The 19,206-nt window shown below is 55.5% G+C and overlaps 1 protein-coding gene across 2 annotated transcripts in view; it reads right to left on the reverse strand.

The window, feature by feature from the left end:
- WNK4 (WNK lysine deficient protein kinase 4) overlaps nt 1-19,206 on the reverse strand; it is a 31,878-nt gene that overhangs the window by 5,849 nt on the left and 6,823 nt on the right. For both annotated transcript variants that reach the window (XM_077313128.1, XM_077313129.1), the window contains exons 2-16: nt 13,611-13,783; nt 12,384-12,604; nt 10,784-10,941; nt 9,890-9,978; nt 8,450-8,669; nt 5,418-5,751; nt 4,662-4,771; nt 4,504-4,562; nt 3,882-4,023; nt 3,309-3,425; nt 2,651-2,827; nt 2,329-2,380; nt 1,798-1,950; nt 570-1,021; nt 310-409 (exon numbers count right to left, since the gene is read on the reverse strand). In XM_077313128.1, coding sequence (XP_077169243.1) covers nt 310-409; nt 570-1,021; nt 1,798-1,950; nt 2,329-2,380; nt 2,651-2,827; nt 3,309-3,425; nt 3,882-4,023; nt 4,504-4,562; nt 4,662-4,771; nt 5,418-5,751; nt 8,450-8,669; nt 9,890-9,978; nt 10,784-10,941; nt 12,384-12,604; nt 13,611-13,783 — 2,557 coding nt within the window. The remainder of the gene's footprint in view (nt 1-309; nt 410-569; nt 1,022-1,797; nt 1,951-2,328; nt 2,381-2,650; nt 2,828-3,308; nt 3,426-3,881; nt 4,024-4,503; nt 4,563-4,661; nt 4,772-5,417; nt 5,752-8,449; nt 8,670-9,889; nt 9,979-10,783; nt 10,942-12,383; nt 12,605-13,610; nt 13,784-19,206) is intronic.

Genomic DNA, 19,206 nt, shown 5'->3' on the forward strand with positions numbered 1-19,206 from the left:
TACCTGTCATAAATAAAATTAGAAGCCTCTTCTTTGTTTCTTATCTTTAGTTATTTATTTTTCCTTTTTTCCCGTTTTCCTTGTCTTTCATTTTTGTGTCATGCTTTAGGTTGACTATAATTTCGAAATGAATATTAAACCCTCTTCTGCTGCAAGTAGCCGGAGCAAGAGAGGCCACATTGCCTATGTGGGTTTTTAACTGACGCCGGCAGTCCCCACTGCAGTGTGGGCAGGGTGCAGAAAAGGCTTCCTTGCCCCAAGTCCCCAAATCCTATGGCCACAGCCAAACGCCCTCCAGCACCCCCTCACCTTCACTGATGGGCGGCAGCCGGGCAAGAGGTGGGGTGGGGGCAGGAGAATCCGACACAATGAGGGGGGCACCAGGGTGGGAGGAGTGTGGAGGAGGTGCCTGTTGAGAGAGAGCGGAAGATCAGGGCCATCGTACCCCCCCCCCCCCCCACACACACACACACCCATGCTCTCCTCTGACAGGGTGGCCCTCCCCTCCAGGGCCAAATGTGCCCCCCCAGATGTTCATGGACTACCCCCTCTGCCCACCCCCCGCTTACCAGGCTGTTGTCAGGCGTCTCCGAGGCAGAGGAGCTGGAGGGCGGCTGAGACGGCTGCAGCCCAAGGAGCCCCTTGCCCAGCTGGGCTGGCTGTCCGGGAGGCGGCGTCTCTGGGTAGACGAAGTGGGCAGCTGTCTGGCTGGACGGGCAGGGCCCCGGGGACTGCGGGACAGGGGAGGTGTAGACAGGGCCTGTGTGGGCAGGGGCTCCCGACACGGCCGGCAGGAGCGACTGGGCCACGCTCATCACGGCCAAGGAGAAGACGTTGGCAAGAGAGAACAGGGATGGCGAAGAGGAGGAGGTCCAGAGCGAGGGGGCCTGCCCAGGCGGGGCAGCAGGCGGGACAGCGGGTGAAGCGAGCGGCAGGGGAGGAAGGCGAGAACTTGGCGGGGTGGCGGGGTAGGACCCTGGGAGCAGGGAGGGAGGAGTCGCCGGCCCCGTGCTAGGGACACCTGCAAAGAGAAACCTTCAGTGAAAGGGTGCCCGGGGGGAGGGGGGGAGCAGGCCAGGCCGGAACTCTCTGGGCAGTGGCAAAGAGCACCCCCTGCTAGCACAGACACGTCCGCACACACACACACAAACACCTCCCGACACACAGAACTACACATTTTTATATTGCAGCAGACTGTGTTAGATAAAAATGCACACTCAGCATATCTGTGTGGGGTGTGCATGCAATCTCTTACTATATATTTAAAATAATAATGCACTCTGCTCACAGAATTCCCGATTCTCCAAGAATTTTTGGTAAAGGAATAGTGGAACAGAAGGGTGAACCAGGATGTGGCTTTAAGGGAGGGATGGAGGGAGGGGGGATGACAGAATCCACCAAAACCCTCCCCCAGCACGGTCTAAGCCCTGCTCAGCTGGTCTGTCCTCATCTGGTTTCTGAGCTTAGCAGGTGGTTCTGGGCCCAGTTATTCTGTCTACTCATTTCCGTACACTTGGACTGTAGTCATTCTGCATAGGCCTATTCTGTTCATCAGGCTGTACCTACATATTTTTCTTCTAATTTTAGAAAAAGAAATGTGAACATTTTGGGATGCCACAGTCTGCCAACATGCCAAACACACCTCTCCCTGAAACCTTGAGTTTGCCATGTGCCAAGCGCTGCTTTGCCCCCTGGAATACCAGCCCAGATTCCACAATTCCAAGTCAATTCTCCTATTCCTTCCCTGCTGGGCCCTTCCCCGTGAAAGGCGAGAGCCGGGAGATGCTCCGTTCTAACCTTTGGGTGGCAACGAAAGCAGAGGGAAGCCAAAGGCCTGGGGGCTTGCCGGCGACTCCATGGGGCTGAAGAGCTCATTCTCCATTGGGAGCCCCCCCAACGACGCTGGACCAAGGGATGAGATGGACTGGCCAGGGCTGGAGCAGCCCAGATCTGAAATGAAGGACGCATCAAGTCTTGGGATGCAATGTCACAATTTCCTCTTGCAAATCAAGGTTTGAGTCCAGGGACACTTTTTAGACCAGCACTGTTTGATTCCTGGCAGAAGCTTTCATGTGCACGCTCGCTTCATCAGATAAGGTGGAACAGAATATGCTCCACCAGCCGTGGCCAAACTGTGGCTCTCCAGATGTCAGTGGAGCACAATCCCAGCACATGCTGGCAGGGACTCCATGGACATCCGGAAAGCCTCTGCGTGGCCACCCCTGTGACCATTACACTGAGGCAGAGAGATGTTAATTGGCAAGAAGGGCTGCGAGAGTCAGGTGCAGAAGAAACTGGGTGATGGGCAGTACTCAAAGGGGAACCTACCACTCAAAGACGAGGAGGAGGAGATGGAGCGCGAAAGACCTTGCAGCTGGCCCTGAAGGGAGACAAGGAAGCTGTTTCTGTTGGGGTTCAGAGAAAGGAGAAGCCACAGCTGCCTCCTCCAGCGCCCTCCCTCCCCCCACAGGGGGAAAGCCCCCTTCTGCAAGACCCCTTGGTTCCGATACGCCCCTCAGTTGGTGGGGGCAAGGGAAGGGGTGTAAGGCCCCTCTAGAAATACCCCTGAACTCCCAGCTCCCCAAAGGGATTCCTTGCAACCGCATAGGCAGAGCTCTGGGGAGCTGCCTTTACTGGCCGTGTGACTCACCGAGAATCCTCCCCCCGCCAGAGGGGAAGGGAGGCCCTGTGGCTCCAGGCAGCCCCCAGCCGCCTGGCACTTGCTCTTCCCATCCTTGCGCAGGAGGGTCTCCACGCGCTGGATAATGTCATGAATCCGTCGGATGAATCCATCCTGCTCTGATTTCAGGATGAACTCCTTGGCCACCTGCGGACGACCAGGAGGGGGTGCACATGAGTCGGGGGAGGGTAGTTGGAGGAGTCAAAACAGAAGAAGAAAAGTTTTGATTTTTTATATCCCGCTTTTCACTCCCTGAAAGAGACCCAAAGTGGATTACAAACACATTTCCCTTTCTCTCCCCACCACAGACATCTTATAAGGCAGGTGAGGCTGAGAGAGCTCTGAGAGAACTGCTCTGGCGAAACATCTCTGAGAGAACTGTGACTGGCCCAAGGTCCCCCAGTTAGCCGTATGGGGAGGAGGAGGAGTGGGGAATCCAGCCCGGTTTTCCAGATCAGAGGCTGCTGCTCTTGAACCACGATGCCATGCTGGCTCTCAAGAAGAAAAGCTAGAATTTTTCACACCCCGCTTTCCCCTACCCAGAGGAGTCCTTCCACTGGCTCTCCTCTCCTCACCGCTTCAGCCACAGAAGCCCTCCCTGCCCCAAGTACGTGCCCCACAGCCTTACCATGACAGAGGCGATCTCCTCTGCACTGTCCCCATCCAGGTCAAACTTAAAGGTGACCATCTTGTTATTGTAAGTCTGAAGCTGGCACTCCACCACCCTGTCATTCTGGTTGGAGATCTGCGTGGGGAAGCGATGCCATTAGGGGTGCCAGCCGAAGGGGTGACTCCTGCCCCCTTCGGAGCCAAACACAAGTAAAGACTTCAGGATCTGAGACCCCTGAAGGACCGACGGCCACCCAGCCGCTGCGGCTCTCTCTCCCTTCCATCCAGAGGGCGATCCGACAGGACCTTCCTTTCAAATATTTATTTTCTCCACTGATGCCACCCACTTGCTGCCCAAAGGAGACTCAAAGCGGTTGGCATCACTCTCTTCTTCATTCTACCCTTATAATATGATGCTTCTGTTGATGCACCTGAAAGAATCCTGACTTGGTTTTCATAACGGCCCCCGGAGACGGTCGGAACTGATTCAGTGATTCCTGCTAATTTGGGCTGATGTGAGTGCGTGTGAGTGGGCACCCCCCCCCGCCCACCCCAGAGGCCACCAGGCTGTGGCGAGATCGAGGGCACTCACATTGGTGATGCGCAAACGGGATCGGGCACGGCGCCTCTGCAGCCTCCCGGCCACGCGTCTGACGGGGGGCCTCACTCTGCACTCCCCCGCGGAGAGGCCTTCGCAGCCGTCGCTCAAGCCGGACGCCACGTCTGACGTGTAGCTGTTGGAAAGACCCCGGAGCGGGTGGGCGTCAGAAGAGCCCTGCAGGGTCAGGCCAGGGGCCCATAGAGGCCAGCATCCTGCCTCACAGCATGGCCAACCGACTGCCCCGCAGAGCCACCACCCGGGACAGGTGGAAGAAGAGCTGGGGCTTGAGTACCTCCCAAAGTGGCCTGGAAGTGCCTACTCCTTCTCTCCACAAAAGAAGGACACCCTGTGAAGTAGGTGGAGCTTCAGGCAAAGGCATTCTGATGCTGCTCTAGACTAAATTCCGTTCTTACTAATCCTCAGCAAAGCGTTTGCTTTTCTCCAGGTGAGGAAAAGGGGCTCACGGTGGAGGACAGGCTGGCAGATCAAGAGGCCGGACGCCGCACCCTCCCCGCCGCCACCCACGTGTCACAAGCTCCTCCTCCTGTCCAGCACCCTCGCGTACGTCACCCCAACGAAGCCCACGGCAAGGCTGCAGCCGCACTCTGTTCACCTGTCCAGGGGGGAGGAGAAGTCGCTGGTGGAGACGGGGGGCAGGCTCACGGCAATGCTCTGTGGGGAGGAAGAGGAACAGGGGGCTGACGGGCCGGTCCCACCGCTCCCCAGCTCCAGGCTCCCTGGCCTCTGCTCCCCTGGCAGCGCTTCACTCACCGAAGTGAAGGAGGGCTCTGGGGCAGCTGCTGGGCTGGGGAGGCTGTGGGGGACGTCCGGCAAGTCCACAAACCCAGAGGAGCTCAGGTAGCCGTCTGTCTCACAGTCCGCTGAAGCAGGAGGAGAGAAGAAGGGCGGAAAGTGAAACAGGAAGCCACAGAACCAGCCCAGCTCCCGACAAAATCAGTCCCCCCCCCCACACACACACCCAGTTTCCTCTGGGGACCCCTAATTTAGCTCTGGGCGGACCTGAGGGTTTGCTTGCTCTACTTGCATTAGCCATGGGGAATCACAGGGTGGGAAGGGACCTCTGGGCCATCTCCTACAACCCCCTGCAGGAGGCAGGAAAGTCACAACGCCCTGCCCACCCACAGGGACCCCAGCTCCATGGTGTTCCCCACCCCAAAAAAACCCCAAACAGAACCCCTGTCCAGTCTGGCCTGGAAGAAATTCGCCTCCTGACCCCAAAGCCACGAGTGGCATTTCGCTGGGCCAAAGTGAAGAGGCTGGGGGGACCCCGGCCTCTGGGAGCTCACGTGCCCCTCAGTTAAGAGGGGCCCCTACCCAGTTTCATCTTCTCGGACACAGGAGTGGCTATTCCGGTTTTTAAAATGCATGTGGAATCCTCTCAGGGTGTCCCAACGACAATGGGTGTGCTACAGGGAATGTGCACCAGGTGACGATGTTTAGCCAAAGGTACCAGGGGGCAGAGGGGAGGGGGAGGGGGTGGGGTGGGGGCCGGAAGGGGGCACCTACACGTGGCGGAGGAGTAGCCATGCCGGTAGAGGAAGGGCTGGTGTTGGTCAACCTCGGGCTCTTCTGGCTCTGGCGGGAACGTGGGCCCAAGCGCGGAGTCCCGGGACCCAGGGGTGGTCGGCGTGGAGGCCTGGGTGGGGCTGAGCAGCGGGGAGGAGCCGAGTTCCAGCAGGCGCAGGATATCTGGAGGGGGCGTGGACCCCCCCTCGTGTCTCTTCTGCTCCTCCTGAGCACGCCGGGCCTTCTCCCGCTGGCGCTTGATAGCCAGGACTCTCTCGCGCACCGCCCGCGCCACCAGCTTGTAGTCGGCCTCACACACGAAGCCCAGCGTTACCTGCGGAGGGGCAGCAGGAGTGGATGGGAGACTCATGGCACAACCCCACACAGTCCCTTCCCTGGGAGCAAGAGCGGCAGCCTCCAATCTGGGGAGCCGGGCTGGATTCCCCACTCCTCCTCCTCCACTCGCAGCCAGCTGGGCGACCTTGGGCAAGTCACAGTTCTCTCAGAGCTCCCTCAGGCCCACCTCCCTCCCAGGGTGTCTGTGGCGGGGAGAGGAAGGGGAAGGGGTTTGGAAGCTGCTTTGGGGCTCCTTCGGGGAAAAGCAGGATAGGAAAAACCACAGCCTACTCAGGGCACCCAAAGTTCCCGGCAGAACATTTCTGAGCTCACGCTTTCTCCCCCCCACACCCCCCCCCCATTACTAGCCTCATCTCCCCATTAATGATTTCCTAATCTTATTAGCTGTTTGTGACCGCAGCTGCTTAAAGACAAGAGGGAAGGAAACCCACTCGGGGGCACTGTAAGTGGACAGGGCTAGCAACCAGCCCTCTCCCTTTCTCAGGGCACTCTGCAAAACCTCTGTGAGGTCGCTCTGGGGCGGGGGCAGATGCAGGGTTTTGAGGCAAAGTGGAAATTCTAGCAGGGTCTCCCGGACCCTCACGCCCTTCAGCCTTCGAAGACTGCAGGCCTCGCATATTGACCAGCCGGAAAAGACCTGATGTTCCAGTTGGATCGAGAGGTCAAAGGAGTGATACAGATTGAGCCACACCCAATGTAACTTTTGGATCATTCTTTAGAGTAAGAAGGGAACAGTTTGCAAAGACTAAGGGGGTTGGTGGTTGCCTAACGGGGGTAGTTGGGACTGAGAGAACTGCTCTCCGAGAACAGCTCTAAGAGAACTGTGACGGGCCGAAGGTCACCCAGCTGGCTGCATGGGGAGAAGGAATGAAGAATCAAGCCCAGTTCTCCAGATTTGAGGCTGCTGATCCTTAACCACAACCCCACAAGGGCTCTCATGGAAGGAATGCTGCTCAACCTAGCAAACAAGAATGCCCTACAGAACTGCGGGGCTGAGTGATAATAGAAGTACGAGGCAAGCACATTACAGGAGGAGGAGCCATAAAACAAGGAGGAAGGGACAGAAGGGGTTCTTCTCAATACAGTATTGTGAAGGTCAATCTCCAAATCAAGATAAGAGAATCCCCCTTCCCCCTAGGCCATTATACTTCTGGGAGGTGGGCCATAACAATTAATTGTTTTCTCAGCCACTTGGATTTAGAAGAGTCTTTTCCCAGAAGAGCAAGGAGGCCATCCTCAGAGAACAATGTTTTTATCCTCATCTTTAAAGGGAGGAGGCATTCTCCGGCCTCTAATGACTCCCGTCCAGATTCTGCCCGCCAGGAAAGACCACAGGAAAGACCACGGGGAACTTCCGTGAGCCTTCTCAGAAACTGGGACAGCAGAACGTTGATCTGAATTGACCCAGATTGCAGATCCAAACAGAACGTCCATCTAAGCATAATACCAGCCTGGCTCTCAGCCACTCTTTTATATTATCTGAGGCACACAGTTATGAAACTACCATAAAAATAAAAGACGTTAGCAAGCACATGGCACGGCCGACCGCGAAGAACAGCAGACGCTCCAGCCCCTCCCCTCGCCCCTTAAATCCTCCTCGTCTCTGGTCCGAAGCTGCTCCCTTTCCTCTGTGGTGCTTCATTAACTATTCCCATGTGCTTTTGGCACAACAGCATCCACATGCAGTTTCAGTGACTGGTTCCTGCTCGCCTGTGGGGGAAGTTAGTTACTGTACTTCAGTTCGCTGCAGAGTGTGCTCTTCGCTTTCTTTTTGAGCAGGCAGGGTTGTAATTCTGAAACGACATTTGCTGCAAAGGCGGAAAGCAGAGCAATTGAATCCTCCTGCTCCCCACCCTCCTGCAGCTAAGGAAAGGGGCCCTGATTGCGATCCTGGGTCTGGTTCTCAGCTGCAGGCAGCAGGAATGAACAGGAAGAGATTGCTAAGCCCAAAGCCAAAGACGTGGATGGGAAATAAGTGGGGGGCGGGATGGGGGGAGCCTAGCTGCTGCGCAGGGCTTGCTTCGGGAGCAGCAGGAATCGGCCCTTGGAGATGGTCCCTCCCAGATTTTAAGCCCCAGGAAAGAAAGCGGTATGGAAACCCCATTTCCAATCAACTTGCGGGTGGACACCAGAAAAAGGGCTCATCAGAATGCAGAAAGGTCTTTGTGGGCAGCTGACCCCACTCTTTAGTTGAGGCAGCTTCTGAAATCTGAAGGGTGAGCCAAGACAAAAGCCCCCGTTCCAAGTCAGGATCTTCAACGATCCCGGAGCTGTCCTGCCAGGCCGATGGCGGAGGCGAGGCAAGGACATCATGAGGTGCTGGTATTTATTATTATTTATAAATATAATAAATACACAATAAATAAATAAATAAAATGCTGGCCTTTCTGCTCGAAAATTCACCCACAGACAGGAAACCCTCCAGACTCCTCTAAGGGACTGCCAATAGCGGGTGGTTTCATATTAATGATAAGTGGTTTTCATTGCTTATTGTGAATTGTCTCCAAAATGTTGCTACCTGCCCTGACCAACAAGGACAGGGTGCTGAACAAATAAGATATTTATTATTTATGTCCTCTTCTTTAAGGTGAAATCAACCCCAGCCACCCCCTACAGAGCTGGGCTGGGAAGAGAGGGATTCCTTTCCACCCCCAACTTCCAGGGCAAAGACGCACCATTTCCTGAGCGACTTCTTCAGCCACATCCTTATAGAGCTCGAAGTGGAACTCCAGGGCGTTGTTGTCCTTGTACTTCCCATGCAGGTTTTTGGAGTCATCCATCCGCAGCCAGAGCTTCAAGTTGGACTTCACCCCGTCATCCTCTTCGGCCAACTCCACGTGGACCCCGGTGTCCTCTTGGAAGAAGTCGTGGTCCAGAAGATCCTGGATGGTGTATCTGGAACGGAGGGAGGAGGAAAGGGGAGGGGGAAGCTTCAGTGGCCAGCAGGTGGCCGGGCCGGGTGACAAACTTGCATCTGCCCTTGTGACCTGCAAGGGAACACTAGAGGAGCGCATGAGACTCCCATGCACAGGCCTTCCCCTTTGCTCATGGACATTTTGCTTTTGAAATTCCTCTTCAGAGATAAGCAGGATATTGTCATTTTTTTCAGATTTCTATGAGACTGTAATTTTTTAATGATGCTGAATCAGAAACACTGTGGATTTGGTGTACTTTTCCTCATTTTGACTGATGTGCTCTTTGCTTTCTCCTGAGAATCTTGGACTGCTTTCACCCTTACCTTTCTTTATTTAAAAAATATGTCAGGTAGAAAATGGTAAGCAATCAAGAACTTGGATTCGGCCGTCTCCCTCTTTCTCCAGGACACACTTTGAGCCAATCATTCTCTCTCAGACTACCTTTTTGGAACAAAGTTCGAATCCAGGGGCACCTTTAAGACTAGCAAAGTTTTGTTTTGGGTATCCACTTTTGTTGGAGGGCATACTACTTCTTCACACTTCTACGTGACAGAATTATTGTATGGATTAAAGGGGCAGGTTGAAAGGACCTTCAAGTGCCACTGGGAGCTCCTTAGAAGATGGTCAGGACAAAACTCCACAAACAAACAAGAAAACAAGATGTCTAGTGAGGAAATAGCAAGCCTGGACCATGGGCCTCCCCTTATCTGTACTGGGGCCTTCCAGTGGGTTCAGGTGGGCAGCCGTGTTGGTCTGAAGCAGCTGGACAAAGTTTGCGTTCATTCGGACACCTTGAAGACCAACCACGTTTGATTCAGGATATACGGATTTGTGCGCATGAACACTTCTTCAGACGTAATGAGATGGGAACTACCAGTCTATACACATGGGCAGAGGTTGGGCAGTAAATCAGCAAGTTAAACATCATTCTGCCATATGCCAGTTTGCTGCTCACCCGTTACCTATCCGTATGGACTGGTAATGCCTGTCTCATTGTACCCGAGGAAGTGTGTGTGGTTTCTTGCTCCATGTTTCTTCCCAGGCGGTTTCCATCTTTGCCAAGATATCCCCAAATCTTCCGAAAGGGAGCCAGGACGCTCCAGCCAGACTAAGCTAAGCCCCCCGTCCGTCTGCTAGCGCCTGCCTAGTTCTGTCCCGGGGCGGAAGCAAGGCAGACCTCGAGCGGGAGCAGGTGCCCACCTCTCCTTCTTGTCCATCCGGATGCAGCCCTCAATGATCTCCTTCAGCTCAGGCACCTTCACTTTGTAAAAACTGTTGGGCTTCATGCCCTGTGGGGAGACGGACAGAGGGACCAGCTCAGAGGTCGCTGGGCAGCGAATGACAGGCAGGTGGAGGGGGGCACAGGAAGCATCCAAACCCTGCAGGCCCCCAGACTAGAGAATCCATCCCTGTGCTGACCCTCAGCAGCCCCCCTCCCCCCGCCTCCCACCAGCACAGTTCCCACACAACCAGAGCTCAGAGCAGACACCCCCCCCCCCAAATACCAGGGGCACTTGGGTGAGGGGTCCAGCCACTATTACAGCTGATCTCCACTTGGCCAAGATCAGCTCTTCTGGAGGAAAGTGGCTGGCTTGGAGGGGGGGCTTGATGGCCTTATGCCCCCTGGGTGTCCTGCCCTCCCCCAAACCCGCCTTTCACAGACCCCACCCCAAACATACCCAGGCATTTTTCCAAACCTGAGTTGGACACCAAGAGGTGGAGGAAAAGGTGCTTGGATTCCCCCCCCCCCCTCTGAGGAGCATTTCCCTCTGGGGATATCTCAGGGTCCTGAGACAATGAGCTCTTCACAGGCAGGGGGCTTCCAAGTTGGAGAATACACCCCCACCCCCAACACACACACACCAGGCATTCTCTTTTTGTACATTCCCAGCTGCCATCGGGGAGAACAGGAGAAGGAGGAGCTGGTTATTTGTCCCGCCCCCTTTCCACCCCCCAAAGGAGTCCCCAAGCGGCTGACCAGCCCCCTTCCCGTCCTGTCCCCACCCCAGACACCCAGTGAGTGTGGCTGGCCCCAGGTCACCCAGCGGGCTGCACGGAGGAGGAGCGGGGAGTCAAAAACGCCCGTGGTCTCACCGAGGTGACCTTGCGATAGATCTGCGCAGCGTTCTGGCATTCGGAGTACGGGTACTCGGAGGTCGCCATCTCCAGCATGCACATGCCGAAGGCGTAAACATCCACTGCTTCGTCATATTTCTCCTCGTACATCTCCGGCGCCATGAATTCTGGGGTGCCTGGGGTGGGGGAAGGGGAAGGACAGGGTTCAGGTGAGACGGAGACATTTGGGCAAACTACCCCCCACCCCCCAGCTAGTCTCCCACCCCCTCACCCCTTCCCATGAGCTTGCCAGGCGGCCTCCAAAACCCTCACTGGGCAGCATTAAATGCCACACAGTGGAGCAAGCCGAGGACAACAAAACCCCAAGGTTGCTTCCACAGTCCGGCCTCCTCTTCACACCGCTAAAGGATTTCTTTACTGCGATCTGACAGGAAAGTTTCAGTCGCCATTTGCCTACTAATAGTAGATTCTGCTACGTATTTACTTCAGTGAAAAGCCTGCTAAACGGAAGTCCAGCATCTCTCTGCAGCTGCCCTGATAAACGTTGCCGGTTCCCTCTTTTGTTACCCAAAGTTGGGAGTTCGTGTTTCTGCTCCTTCCTATTATTTATCGTCGGGGGTTTGTGTTGTGTGGCCAGGAGATCTGAGGTTTGTCTGGCAGCCAAGCAAGGGATGTTCGGAGACGGTTTTGCCATTGCTTGCCTCCCTGTCATGCCCCCCCCCCGTGTTCCTTGGAGGAACTCCATCCAAATACCGTCCAGGATCCGTCCTGCTTAGCTCAGGGGTAGTCAAACTGCGGCCCTCCAGATGTCCATGGACTACAATTCCCATGAGCCCCTGCCAGCATTCGCTGGCAGGGGCTCATGGGGATTGTAGTCCATGGACATCTGGAGGGCCGCAGTTTGACTACCCCTGGCTTAGCTTCTGAGACCCAACAGGGTCAGGCTAGCGTGGGCTCCCCGTGCTTCCTCCTGCCCGTGCTTAATGGGTTACTTCCTCTTCACTCTCCAGGGCCACAGGACTCCTCCTCCACAGGAGAGGTAAGAGGTATCTTTAATTATTATTGCTTTTGGCTTTTGCACAGTTCTTTTATATTTCATTACTGTAACGTCACAGTTGCCCAATTATGTTTCTGACTGCTGCACAAATTTTTTTTCCCGCTGCAATAAAAAGCAGTAATTAATACACCCAACAAGAATGGATTCGGGCTCTGCTAATGCATAAGAATGAAGCAGGCCGGAGTGTGAATTAAGGTGAGGAAAGTTAACATAGGAGGAAAATTTAAAGGGGCTGTTTCAATGCCATTTTGGAAGTTCCATCATGGACAACAAGGGTCCCGAGGCATTTAAATTGGGGCAGATGCCACAAATCAGGCCTCTGAAAGAAAATCCCGAAAACACTGGGGTGAAATGGCCTGGGGGCATAACTCATCTGGATTCTGTATAAAAAAAGGAAAAACCAAATCATGTCTATTCCAGGCTAAAAGGCAGCACGAAGTCTCCCATGAGTTCATCAGATCCACCGTGTTGCCTTAGTCCTTCCCCAACACGAGTGTTTCAAAATGTTATTCTCCCGGGGTGGAAGAGCGGCCCCTTTCCCCTTTCCCAGCCACCAAGTACCTATAACACTCTTGGCAAACGATGCCCGCTTGAGGGTGGCCAAGCCGAGGTCCCCGATCTTTACGGAGCCGGTCGGCCCCGTGATGAAGACGTTGTCGCATTTCAGGTCGCGGTGGATGATGGGAGGGGAGCGGGTGTGCAGGAAGTGCAGCCCCCGCAGGATCTGCCGGCTCCAGCGCTGGAGCACCCTCAGCTTCATCTCCTTGAAGCGCTTCAAGTACCTGCAGAAACAGGGAAGCGTAAATCTCCTTGAGTTCAGCACCTGCCCTTCTGGAGCGTGGCCAAGGCAGACCTCGGGCCCGGAAGACGATTCAGATCACGACTTCTTCGCTCTCCTCAGCTATTCTCAGCCTGCTACTCCTCTAACCACCTGGGCAGTCACCAGAAGGCCTCTGTCGTTCAGACCTCTCACTTTGTTTGCATTCTGCCATCACAGTAAGGAGGAGAAGCTTTTTACCACCCGAAGGAGTCCCAGAATGGCTTCTTCTTCTTCAGAAGAGGGGAGTGGCGCAGTGGCCAACGCCGCACTCCCCACAGAGATCTGGCCATGGGAGGAGGTATTTTAGTTGTCCTAGCAGAGGAGAGGCCTGAGAAATTAAAAACTCTAATTCAGCCTGGTTAGACAAGAAAGGAAAGGATGACTGCAACTCCAGAACATGCGATCAGACTCTCACCCGCTTTACAAAAGAGCAGGGGTAGTCAAACTGCGGCCCTCCAGATGTCCATGGACTACCATTCCCATGAGCCCCTGCCAGCGGATGATCCACCCAGAAGGTCCCTCCTGGCCATGGTGGGGGATTGAGGAGTAGGGTGGCCAGGTTGGAAAGCTCCTGGGGATTTGGGGATTTGGGGATGGAGACTGGGCTGGACAAGGCTTCAGGGGCTACAGTGGCCATAGAGGCATTTAAAGGGCGCATTAAGCAGCTGGTCAGGACAGATCAACTGCCTGGCACCAAACAGCTGATCCTGGCACACCCTTCAAATGCCTCCCCCCACAGCCTTCTCAGGCAGCAGAGTGGGCAGGAAATAAACACAAACATAAAATAAACAGACAGACTGAATAAAGACAACAGAGCAGTTAGACAGTTGGGTGTCGTTCTCCTCTTTCTATACGAAGTTTGTTGCTCTTCTTGATGAAACTACTCCATCCTTTTAAGCAGCCCCTCTTCCCACAGTTAACCCCCAAGTCACAGCTCCCCCCCCCCCCCAGCCCTGCCCCAGGCTCACGTTTTGAGCGTGCCGGACGTCATGAGCTCCGTGACGAGGACGATGCAGACCTGGCCCTTGACGGAGGTCTTCCAGGAGTCATAGAAGCGGACGATGTTCGGGTGCTGCAGCCCTTTCAGCATCTCCACTTCCTCGCTGAAGCGCTGCCGCTCCGCCTTGGACAGCTTCCGGGTCTGCGGGGGGGAGAAGGAGAAGCAGTTTGGGTACAGCCAAACTAATATGCATTTAAAGTTCAACGACACGTTTAGGATTTCAGGTTTCGAAATTGGTTGTTTTAGTCTGAATTTCAAATTGTAGTTCTGAGGAGTGTTTCTACAGCTGATGCTTTTAAGGCTCTGCGGTTTTAAAATACGAGTTTCAGCAGAAATGTTTGATTGTTATTGCCCAAATCGCCCTCCTGCAGACCCCCCAGCCTTCCCTCCCAGGTCTAGACTCGAGGCGTCCGGGCACAGAGGCCTAGCCCAGTTTGGACCAGCCCCTCTTCCCAGGAGCAGGCGGCCAGTCCTGAAGGAGCCTGCAGGGATCGGCCACTTATCAAAGGAGCAGGAAGAGAGGCGAGGCTTTGCAGCATGCCCAGCCCGGCCGGATGCATGGGATGCTTCTTGAGGCCCCCCCCCCCGGCAACAACGCAGGCAGGGCTCCATGCGGAGGAAGCAGGGAGCCACGGGACGCCTGCCCCTAATTTTCTCGCTCGAAATTCAACCGTGGGGATGTCAGGAAGGCCCCAGCGTGGCTTTCCGCAGCCTGCCAGCACAACAGATCCATTTAGTTGGTCCTCCTCTGAACGCCGGCCCCTCCGGCCCCCGGTGCCCCTGAGCTCCGCTGCGTCCGCTTGCTCTGGCAGAGGACTGGGGCGAGGGCAAAGGGTGGGGCGACCTACGGAAGACACCCCAGAGATTGGGGAGGGGGCACACCCCGCTTCATTTTGCAGCTCTGGACTGCTGCTGGGCCACAGTGAGAGCTTGTCAGGCCCCTCCAATCTTGGTGTGAAGTCTGTCGCAAGTCTTTCAGGTGTGGACCAGGAAGGGGTCCAGGGGAAAGAGTGTGAACCCTGCCCTAAGCCTTCCCGTGCCCCTGACTGGAGCAGAATTCCCCGTGGGCTGGGCTGGAGAGTCCTCCCACGGCACAAGGAAGCCTGACAGGGGAGGAGACGGGTGTAAAATCACGCTGAAGCAAAGCAGAGAAAATAAACACGATGGCCAAGCAACACCCATGTTCTCCTTTGCCCTCCCCAATAAAAATTTCCTGGCTACGGGCCGGCCGGCCGCAGCAGCTAAGAGTGAAGCAGGGGGGCCAGGATCCGTGCCAAGTGAGAACTGGACACCACTGGGGCAGGCGACAGAAATGCTGTTCGCGCCAAGTTCACGGCCCCCCTCAGTTGTCGCTGGGGCTTCATCTGTGAAAAGAAACTTCCCGCTGCATGCGTGTGGGTGTGTGCGTGTAAGAGAGAGAGAGAATTAGGGCCCACGGCGGCCCACGCCCCCCTTCCCTCGGCCACCCCACACTGAGAGCAGCTGGAAGAAGAAGAAGAACAACAGGAAACCATGTCAAGGAGGGGGTGTCTGTGGAAGGCCAACGTCTGTCCGTCCGTCTGTCCGGCCGCCCCGCATCCCTGTGCCTGTGGGATCCGCCTCGCCTCCCCATTGGCCAGGGCCTCTGTGGTGGAGCTGGAGGTGGATCGTATTTTTACACATTGGGTGTTTATGAAGTCTTGCTACAGATGCAGCTGTGTGCGGCCAGCGGCTCTGAAAGCCCCATTGTGCGCCACTTCGGGGGGCGGGGGGCGGGGAGCGGGGGGGGGAGGCACGGCGCAGGAATAGCTCCAACACGGAAGGTGTCCCTTTAGCAGAAGGCGCCTGGATGCTGCCGGAGGCGCACAAGCAAAGCCACAACAGAAAGGCCTCAGCTTGGGCTGGGGGGGCTTCAGGCCCCCAAGAAGGGCTCTCCGGGTCAGCTCTGGCTGGCCTGGCTCTGCAGAAAGAGCACCTGCATGCTCTGGGGAAGTCCAAGCGGGGGAGACGGAGCCCACAGACGGAGGTGTCAGGGCTGAATCCAGTATGGAGGCAATGCCTTCGGACCGGGAACATCTCATCCCCCCTCCCCAAAAAAAGGAAAAGAGCTGGGTTGTTTTATTCCCTGCTTTTCACTACCTGGAGGAGTACCAAAGCAGCCTGGAAACTCCTTTCCCGTTCCCTGCCTGTGAGGTGGGTGGGACGAGAGAGTTCTGAGAGAACTGCTCCGTGAGAACAGCTCTAAGAGGACTGTGACTGGCGCAAGGGAAATCAGAGGACTGCATGTGGAGAAGGAGTGGGGCATCAAGCTCCGTTCTCCAGATCAGAGTTCACCACCCTTAACCACTAATACCGCGCTGGCGCTCCAAAGGAAATGTGTTAAACTGATGTGCGGTTCAGGTGGACAGCCGTGTCGGGCTGGAGCAGCAGAATAAAGTTTCTACCCAGTGAGGTTTTGTTCAAGATAATAAAATCAGAGTCCAGTCAGGCACCTTTAAGCCCAACAAAGATTTATTCAAGGCGTGAGCTTTCGAGTCCTTGACTAAATCTTTGCTGGTCTTAAAGGTGCCTGACTGGACTCTGATTTTATTGTGCTGCTTCAGACCAACCCATTCGAATTTGTTCAAGATAAGTTTTCCTGCGCAAGCACGCTTCTTCAGATATAAGGAAGAAGATATAGCTTCCGCCCTGTTTGAAGGACTGTGCTTGTACACACAAGTTTATAAACCTCTGCCGGTCTTGACGGTCCCACTGGACTCAAACAGACGTGTTTGATTTCTGGGAAGCCCTTGCTGGGGTGTATTGACCTTAGCACTCAATCCCTGATAAGGCCCCGATTAGCCGATATTGCACTGTCAATCGATCACAATCTCCAAATCCCGCCAGTCTCTGCTGACCTCTTGCTAAAGCAGAGCTACTTATTTACTGGAGGAAGGTTTTTCGTCCCAAAAGGACGTTCCTCTCTGGCTGCAAACCCTGGACTCCAGGGCAGGACAAGCATCGGTTTTGCAGAGCGGGGGCTCAGGAGGAGCTCCGGAGGGCCCGGCCCCCTCCCAGGCAGGATCTCTTCTATGGTGATCCGCCCGCTGCCGATCGGATTGATCATGGGTCACAAATCTATTAAGTTACGTGGTCAGACGTGGCACCCAGAAAGTTGTCCGCTTTGTTGCACGAGCAGCTGGATGTAGACAGGATTGTGCAGCTGGGAAGACGATGTCGGCAGGGGTGGGAATTAGAAGATGTCTCGTCTGGGTCTTTCAGCTGCCCTTAATGCTTGTCTGTTGTTACCGAGTGTACTTTGGTGACATTGCGAAGGCTTTCTGGTTGACAACCAAATGATTTGTTGGCTTACAATCAGACTTCCAGATGCAGGAGCTGTTGAGGATTGGTTTGTTTATTTATTAATACATTCGATTTACAGGCTGCTCATCCCACTGTGGGCTCAGGGCGGCTAACGCTAATAAACAAGAATAAAATATTAATATAATTATTTTAAAGTAGTACTATCTCAAGTCTTACAGATAGATCCCTCCTGAAGGAGATAGCACTACCTTCCAGTCACAGCTTGCATATGTGCGTGTAATACAACGGGGGGCCCAGAAGAAGGGCCCTCAGGGTCGAAATGTGTTGGGCCCTTTGAGGAAACACACATCGCCATTCTTGTGAGCCTTGGAATTGGACACGCAACCATCTTCTTGGTCGCCATGAACTCAGAGTTTTTAATGACATTCTTCTCTGCAGTTTTTAATCCTCATTATGCACCCTAGGCAATAAACGGTTGTATTTTATTCCTGTTTGTTTGTTTGTTTGTTTGTTTGCTCAACCTTCGGGTTCCTGGCCTGAATTTCAGGTCGAGTTTTTGTTCCCTTTCAGTATTTCCCCTGGAATTAGGATCCGAGGGAGGGCGAGAGCACTGGACCGCCCACACTCCCATCCAGCCAAGAGAGGCAGCTGCCCCTCCCTCTGGAGGGGGGGGGTCATCCTGGGCCCTCATTCCTCTGGTGGGCCAGGCCAGAGTGCCCTTCTGGCCATCTAGGGCAGTTGGCATTTGGAGCAGAGGGCAAACTGTGCCCCCCCTGCCTTTTGAATGCGAAGGGTGACCCAAGAAGGAATCTGCTTCCAGCAGTCCTGCTAAGGGGTCACAGGAGACCCACGTTCCTCCCTGAGGCCGACTGGTCTTCCTTCTCCAGGTGGCCAAGCCATGCCGAGAAGGCCGTGCACCCCCCCCCCACACACACACACACGCTCTGCCACTCCGGCCAGCCCCACAGCCTCAGCCCGGACGGGGACGTGTGGCCCTACTGTCCTCCTGGGAGCCACTGTGGTGCAGTGCTTAGGGGGCCTGTGGGTTTCAGACCCTGGGCCCTCTCTGCCCAACCCCCCACACAAGGTGCTGTCAGGATAAAAGGGGGAGGAAAAGGCTGTAACTGGGGAGGAAGGCGGGGGGGGGGGGATGCAAGTAGCAGAGGTGAAGAAATAAATAGGAAGGCTGAGCCATCCCGCCCTGCAGGCACAGGGAAGCTCCCAAATCTCAGGCAGGCAAAGGTTGCTGGAAATCGTTCAATGAACGGGGGGGGGGGGGCGGGGGAGTGAGCGAACCTGGAACGATCCTGCCGCTGCCAAGAATGTGTCCTCCCACAGCCTTCCTCTGGCTTTTTGGGAGATGCTGATGCCAGAGAGCACCCAAGAAGAATCTGTCACCCTGGGATGAAATCACCGGAACGGCCCGTCCGTCCGTCCGAGGACAGCGGCACTCCCTCACCCCGGCTGCTGACTCAGCTCTTCCGAAAGCTTCCCGAGTCCCTCCACCCAAGGGACTAGCACCATGCGCCGGTCTGTAAAGGGAACAGCACCGCCCCTTGGAGCCATCCTCCTCCACAGGACGGAGGGATGCCAGCCTCCAGGTGGGACCTGGGGAACCCCTGGAATTACAGCTCATCTCCAGGTGAGAGAGATCAGTTTTTGGGGAGAAATCGGCTGCCTGGGAGGGTGGACTCCATAGCATTAGACGCTACTAAGGTCCCTCCCTGACCCCAAACCCCGCCCACCCCCAGCTCCACCCCCAAAGTCTCCAGGTATTTCCTAGCCCAGAGCTGGCAACCCTGACAGGACCCCGCTGCTTGCATTTCCCAGGAGGACAGTGAAAGATGCCCCTGAGCCCTCAGCACAGGTGCTGAGACAAACCAGCCCCAGTCCTCTGTGCTGTGGCCCATGCGGACCTAGCTGCCCCTTCTCTGGCTGGGGGCCCGGGGAAGAAACGTGTGTCTCCCACCACCCCCCTTCGAGGCTCCAGTTCGTGTGGAGCAATGGGTGCAAACAGCAGCTGCTCCGGGAGCTGATCCCTTGCTGGCCCCCTCCCAAGGCTTTCCGGAGCAAGGCAATACCCCCTGGGCTTCAGGGAGGGAGATCATGTGCTCACCACACCAATGCCAGGTTGAGGCACCCTCCTCAAATGACACCCCCACCCCACACATGCACACAGAGGTCCAGGGCGGCCTCCTTCCCAGGCATCCATGGGAAGGAGGAACGGGGGAAAGATTCAAAGGGGGATGAAAGGGGATGGACTCCAGGTTTCCTTGCAGGTC

Source organism: Paroedura picta, chromosome 16 (genome assembly GCF_049243985.1).
Source record: "Paroedura picta isolate Pp20150507F chromosome 16, Ppicta_v3.0, whole genome shotgun sequence".
NCBI lineage: Eukaryota > Metazoa > Chordata > Lepidosauria > Squamata > Gekkonidae > Paroedura > Paroedura picta.